This window comes from Nematolebias whitei, chromosome 15 (genome assembly GCF_014905685.2).
Source record: "Nematolebias whitei isolate Nwh7 chromosome 15, NemWhi1, whole genome shotgun sequence".
NCBI classification, from domain to species: Eukaryota; Metazoa; Chordata; class Actinopteri; order Cyprinodontiformes; family Rivulidae; genus Nematolebias; species Nematolebias whitei.
Genome location: NC_056512.1, coordinates 27,410,246 through 27,417,523, shown reverse-complemented (window position 1 = coordinate 27,417,523; position 7,278 = coordinate 27,410,246). Strand labels below are relative to the sequence as shown.

General features: G+C 37.4%; 1 gene segment (V, D, J or C); it reads right to left on the bottom strand.

Annotated features, from left to right (window-relative positions):
• Nucleotides 1-6,048: 6,048 nt before the first annotated feature.
• On the bottom strand, nucleotides 6,049-7,278 carry LOC119421125. The segment is given in 3 exon segments: nucleotides 6,049-6,356; nucleotides 6,439-6,499; nucleotides 7,174-7,278. Coding segments are annotated over 3 exon segments (474 nt in total).

Genomic DNA, 7,278 nt, shown 5'->3' with positions numbered 1-7,278 from the left:
ATGGATGGATGGATGGATGGATGGATGGATGGATGGATGGATGGGTTTTCTTTGAGTTTCTTTTATGTGTTTTCAGCTTCCCCAGTGTTTTTTCCCTCTTGCCGTCAGCTCCTGCTCCTCCTACTCTCGTTGTCTCTCCTCAGGTGTTTGTCATTGCATCATTAGAGTCCCTTTAAAATAATTTAATTAATTTTGTCTAATTTTGTTTGCCCCTCGTCCAGGGAATGTGCTTTCCTCAGCCGTAAGTTTTGCTGCCACACCAGCCTTTGTTTTTGTATTTATTTAATAAATGCATTTCTTTATTTTTCCCCTCGAGTCCCCTGTGTCTGTTGGCACCTGCGTTCAACAACTCTACACCAAACTTGATTGAGATCTATGCAATATTTCAAGGGGTGCTTAAGCTTTATTGAATCATGAGTTGAACTAAATTGTTGTCAGACTCTAACCAGCAACATCTGCTAAACCAAGAAAAAAAATTGTATCTTTGTCAACACAAATTATATTTTGTCAACACAAATTTGTGTAAATCTCCACCTGTCCAGCAGAGTTAAAAGCAGCATCTGTGTTCTTTAATTCATCATGCTAACCTGAGTGTTCAGTGTTTTACTGTCACGTCTGCTGTCATTTTAACTCCACACAGGAAGTAATTGTATATTAGTAAAAACAATGTTTGCTGTTTTTATTCAACAGAAAGCAAACATTTACATCACAACCTTGTGAACAGAAAATATGTTCCAACATTTTATATCTGAATATCAATGTGCAAATTACACTGAAGTATGTTTATATTGGAAATACATAATTGGGGGGGAAAAAAAACTAAAATAAATGTTTTACACATGATTTAGCATTTTTTCACATATTTTCATACTTGTTAAGTGATGTGTAAATATATGTATCATAAGTGTAGCTGGGTTCCTAACAAACTTGGTAATGAAGCTGTCAGGAGTTCAAATGCTGTTAGCATAATGAAATTAATTCAGTGGAACCTCTGGAACAAAATCGCAAATAGAAATTAAAAAAATAAAATAAAAAAAAAAACAGAACTGTGTTGGTTCACATCAGGGGGGAAAAATGCAACTGGTCTATGTCAACTAGACTTCTATATGTGATTATATCTGCCTGTTGTAGTGAGTCACGTGGGTACGTGTCACTAGTTGTAGTATGACAATATATCCCCGTTTATATGCATACTTTTTCACGAGTTCCTCATCTTTCTGACTGTGTAATGCCGTGCATTGAATTTAAAGAAATGTAACGAGAGACGTTATTACCTTTGACCCATCAAAATGAATGGAGTCATTTATTTTCAGAATCAAAGTTTAACATCAAACATTTACATTAATTTGGCAAAATATGAAAATAATAACAGACAGTTTCACAAATAATGAACTTCAAATCACTCGGCGGTGATTTGAGGACTTTGCTTCAGATATTTCTAAAATATCTGTACTAGTTTTGTGAGAGAGAGAAGAGTTTAAGATGAAATGGAGATTATCTTACAGAGAACTATGTGAGAGAATTAATATCTGTTGACCAGAACGTGCACGCTTCATCAGATTTCAGCTCGCTTCCGGTACACTTTAGTCGAAGAAGAGACCGTTACCTTGTTGATGATAGATCAGCTCGATAGAGAGTCCTCCAGACCTTTCAGCGTCTCCGTTGAGAGCTGCTGAAATCCTTAGATAGTCGTGCGTGGGTTGTTCAAACAGAAGTTATAATTCCAACGTCTCTGACTCTCCTGAATTCTCGAATTCTCTTCCATTCACTTCACCATTCTCCATGAATTCTAACCAATTCTCTTCAGAACTCCTTGAGCACTGCTTCAGAACTGCTTCCGAACTACATGAGAACCGCTCCAGAACTGCTTGAGAACTATTCACCATTCCCACTCTCTAACAGAACCGAGAAGTTCTCACATTTTAAATGAGTTTACTTCCGGGTTTACTTTAGAGCTTTCTGATTCGTGGATGGACCAGAAAGAGGTGTGGTTTTTGACGTAAGGTATTATCAGAAGTCGAGGTCAGGGAATGAGATTTGTTTAACAACTGACAGAGAGATTATTGCAAAAAGCAGACTTCGTGGAGTCTCTATTCTGATTATCTTCTCAAATAGTTAAACATGACATTTCTTCTTCAGTAAACATTTAGTTGACCGAAGCTTCAACTTTCACATACTTACGACTTGGCTCATTTCAGACAGAAAATCAAGAAATGCATATTCAGGTGATTTCTTCTTTGAATGAGGAATAAAAATCATTACTTACTGTTTATGTAAAATAAAAATGAGTAGTTCTTTTCAACCTGTAAGCATTGAGTGAACTAACACAATTTGATTATCAAAACATTTGTAAGACAGTAATGATTATAGAGGATTGTCTTTTCTGCTTGATTAATTCAAGAAAGAAAGTCATCAGATGGCTCAGACTTATTCAGATCAATGAAAATAACAGTCTCTGTCCATCTGGTAGATTTGAGGTCATCAGGGTCAGATAAGGGTCAGATCATCAGGTCATCAGGTTCACTACACTGTTGTCGTGAAAAAAAGATTTTCCAAACCAGACCGAGGTGTAGTTCATCATATTTATACAAGGTCAGATGTATTTACAAAGTTTTGGAGAGCAGCCCAGCATTCACAGAAGATCAATGCACTAACAAGATCATACTCTTATCAATGCTGTCATCTGTCTGAAACTCTGCCCTGCTCTAACTTCCTGAACTGGACAAGTTAGTTTTATAGAAAAACCTCCAGCCCAAGCCCTCAGCCCCTCCCCTCCATGACCGAGCTGTAACGTATTCTTAGTTCACATTTTAGATCTTATTATGTTTTTCTTTTACAATTTATACTTTTGTTGGATGTAACCGGGATGCTGAGTACACAATTTCATTCCACCACATGTGCCACATGTGATGCAAATGACAATAAAAAACCTTGACTTGACTTGACTTGACTTGAAAAGGTCCGCTGCAGACAGGAAGGAGTGGATCTGATCATTTGAGTCAAGGACTCTGTTCAAAGACAGGTCACCATATCATATTGAATGTATCATTTCAATCAAACCTTCAGGATAAGAAAAGCAGTTATTTCTGTTCCTCACTGACCAACACTGATTGTCACAGGGAACACTGTATCACGGTACAGGACAGAAAGGCATGGTGAATGCAAATAATACACTTTAACTTGACACTAATTAATTTTCAAAACTTTAAACATACGTCAAAGTTCAGATTTGACTTATGTTTCTTTTTTTAGAAGATTCATACTATAGAAGACATGCCAGTCTTTGTTTGGAGATCTGGTTGCCAGTGAGTGGCAAAGTAATGTGTGAACTTTTCACTCAGGTCCACTTTTCAAGTGTACATTGTCCTAACTCATGCTTCCATCCACTGACTTGTATGTTTTTATTATCTTTTCTCTGAAATGATCTAGGATAATCACTTTAAAAATAGAGAATATTTAGACAATTGCTATCTTACAGTACTGGTACATATTTTAATTTAATTGGTGTCACGCTGGTGAAATTAGATTTCCTTTTAGTTTATTTACATATATTGACCATGATTGATTTATGACCACAATAAAAACTTAAAGCATCTAAGGGGGTGAACAATTTACTTTTTTTAATCTAGCTGTTTTTTGTTACTTTTTTTTTTTTGCCATCCTATTTGTTAAAAAAAAAAAAAAAAATTGTATGACTTTTTATAACTGTTTATTGTTGTCGCTGTTGTCCATTGTTGTCATCATTCTTTGTTGATATCAGGTCTCTCTTGTAAATGAGTCCTCGAAGCTCAATGGGATTTACCTGTCTAAATAAAGGTTGAATGAATGAACAATTTTAGAGGCACAGTATACCTCTAACTTTAAGCAAGCAGGGGTTTATTTTTTCACATGCAATTTTTATTCAGTTGTTCTGTCCCATTTTATCTCTAAGCAAATAAAAATATGCAATTATGTTTAACACGTACTATATTGAACATAAAAAAAACTGTCTTTGACTCATTAGTGAGTGACGTGAGGTCTCCTCCTCTGGCACCGTCATGTTATCAGAGTTCAGTCTTTGTGTGTGTGTGTGTGTGTGTGTGTGTGTGTGTGTGGGGGGGCGTTGTTCAGCTCTGCTGCTTGTTTGTGTCACCGTGACTCTTGCACAGTAATACACAGCAGAATCTTCCAGCACTAGGTTAGACAGTCTCAGATACACCAGGTTGTCATCTCTGCTGATCTCTACACGTCCCCTCACATATGGAATAAAAGTTATTGCTAAAATCAGATGCACCAACCCCAATCCATTCTAGTCCTTTTCCTGCAGGTTGTCTGATCCATTGCATAAAACAGCAAGAAAATGAGAACCCAGAACCTCTGCAGGACAAACTGAGATTCTCTCCAGATCTTTTCAGCATCTGCACTTGAAGGAATTAACTCCATACTCTGACCTGTAACATCTATTGGGATAAAGAAAATGACAGAAAACAGGGTGATGGTCATCTGAGAAGCTTTGTGATGCTGCTGACCAATGATCGAACAGTGTCTGAAGCAGGAGGACTCACAGCACAGAGAGAGACAGAAACCAGCAACAGTGTTCATCATCCATCATCCTGAGGATGGAGATGTTTAAATACTACAGCATAACTACCTCTAATAGATTTTTGTTTTATCGATGAACTGAAGAGAAGAGACACCCAAAAAATTTCCAGATTTTATGTGGGGCGGCTGTGGCTGAGTGGTTAGAGCAGTCGTCCTCCAATGCAAGAGTTGGGGGATCAATTCCACATGCTGAAGCATCCCTGGGTAAGACACTGAACCCTCATTGTCTCAGGTGTGTGCCCCATCGTAATAGAGTGCTGTATGAACGGGTCAGAGAGTCAGAGATTCTTTATTGTCATTCACACCTCATGTGGTACATGTGGTGGAGCGAAATTATGTACACAGGGTCCCAGTTACATCCAACAAGAAAATGTATAAGAAAAACAGTAATAAGATCTAAGATATGAACTAAGAAAAACATCAACTAAATATACACTAAGCACTAATAGCATAAAAACATTACGTCGAACAGCTGCATGAACATGAGCATGAGTCTGTGTGAGCAGATGAGCACGCATGAACACATGAACATTGAAACAGATCAGCAGCAACATGATGTGATTTTTTACACTGATTATTCTGGTTAGAGATTCATGAGTCTAGCAGCTTCAGGGTAGAAGCTGTTCCTCAGTCTAGTGGTTCTACACTTAATGCTCCTCAACCTCCTTCCTGAGGGGAGTGGGGAAAAAAAAATGAAGACACAGATTGTAGTGTAAAGCACTTTGTGTATCTTGATAAGATAGAAAAGTACTATATAAGTACAGTCCATTTATGTCTGGGTGGTAATGGGAACAATACACCGAAGTCCTGTTTACTAACAGTATGCTAATACGCCAATAAACTGTTGTTGTTTAATTTTACTTTACATTTTAGTTCTTGTAAACATAATAATGAAGATTTATGACATAATTTTTTTAATAGAACTACATTTTTTTCTGTAATTGTAATAAGAAGTCATAGACGGTATTATTCTGTATCCTTCATTAAAATTTCATTGATCAGCACGCAAAATATAAATGCTAATCTGACATATTGAATGTTAAAGCGTTGACGATGTCCGTTCACCATCATGATTTTTTTTAATTTTGATATTTCATTTCAGTGTAATGTGTTAAGCAACAGTTGAGGTCAAAGGTCAAATATTGTAAGATGCTTATAGGCCTTTTAAACTGCAGCTTTCTCAGTGAATCGGGATGTTGATTTATGTTTTGACATGTTTTGAAGAGTTTATGTGGGTTTATATGTGTGTTACATTATAAAACTAACCAGCAGTGAGGATTTTTTGCTGTGTTTGATTTAAGAGTTATATACTGGGTTGATTTTAAACATCGTCTCAATATTTATTAATTTTTTTCTTTGAACTGATCTGAAATCATTAGTGGTCAAAGAGAGACTCCTATGGTTGATAATTATTATTACAAGAGTTCAGGCTCTGGGGTTTTTGTATGGGCCTGTTGCATGTTTGTGTCACTGTGGATGCCTCGCACAGTAATACACAGCAGAGTCTTCAGGCTGCATGTTCGCTCCATTCAGAGTCACTGTTCTGCTGGAAGTATCAAAAGTGATACTGAACTTGTTTTGCAATGAATCTTTGTAGTTTGTGGTCCATCCATCTCCTGCTATGCCGATCCACTCCAGTCCTTTCCCTGCAGGCTGTCTGATCCAAGCTGTTAGATAGTTGCCCAGAGAATAAGAGACCTGACAGCTGATGGTCAGACGTTGACCTGACTGCAGAGTTATAGAGGCTGTCTGAGTCAGCTGCTCACACTTTACACCTGATGATGAAAACATTAAACATAAATCAGTCATAAAGAGTCAGTGTGGTTGGATCATTCTGTCAGTGTCTCAGTGACTCACTGGATCCAGCAGCCAGCAGCAGCAGCACAGCTACAGACAACATGATGGTGATGAAGAGGATCTGACGTGAGCGTATGACATCCAGGCCTTTATAGCTGTCAGTGAGGAAGTTTCTTTTGCATAGAAAAATTAACAATTGATTGACCTCTAGGACAGGGGTTCTCCAACTTTTTGGGTTCTGGGACCCTTTACAGTGGAGAAAATGTTTCAGGGACCCCCTCATAACCCTCATGTTTATTGAAATATTGTCTTCAATTTGTCTCTTTAATGCAATGGAAACATTTGTGTAACATTAATACTTAAGACCTGTTCTTTAATTGTGTTAATACCGTTTTTATACTTTTAAACATGGGGTATTTTTCATTTAAGACACACTTAGTTAACATTGTTTTTTATTTCAACTTCCAAAAATTACAGTTTTGAGAAAATTACCAGTGTCAAAAAAACTTTAAAACTTTACCTATTCACATAGTGAACATAATAAATGTATTGCTACTTCAAGTTTTTACAGAAAGTTTTTTACATAAACTGAACAGAATCATAACAGCAGTAGTCATACCAAGTAACAGGGCTTAATTTGTAAACCAAACAATGTTGGAATCTGGGGGGGGGGGGGGGGTCTCTCAGAGAAAATTTTGAATAAAGTGGATGCAATTTCCTGCATTTTGGTGTATTTTAACACGTTGTTAAACATCTTTGAGCTTGTAAAAAAAATTGTTGTTGCTTTTTGCGAACCCGAAGCACCGGCTCGCAGACCCCCGGGGGGTCCGGGGACCCCAGTTTGAGAACCACTGCTCTAGGAGACCTCTGAATGACCTGTTGAACAATGGGGGCAGGCAT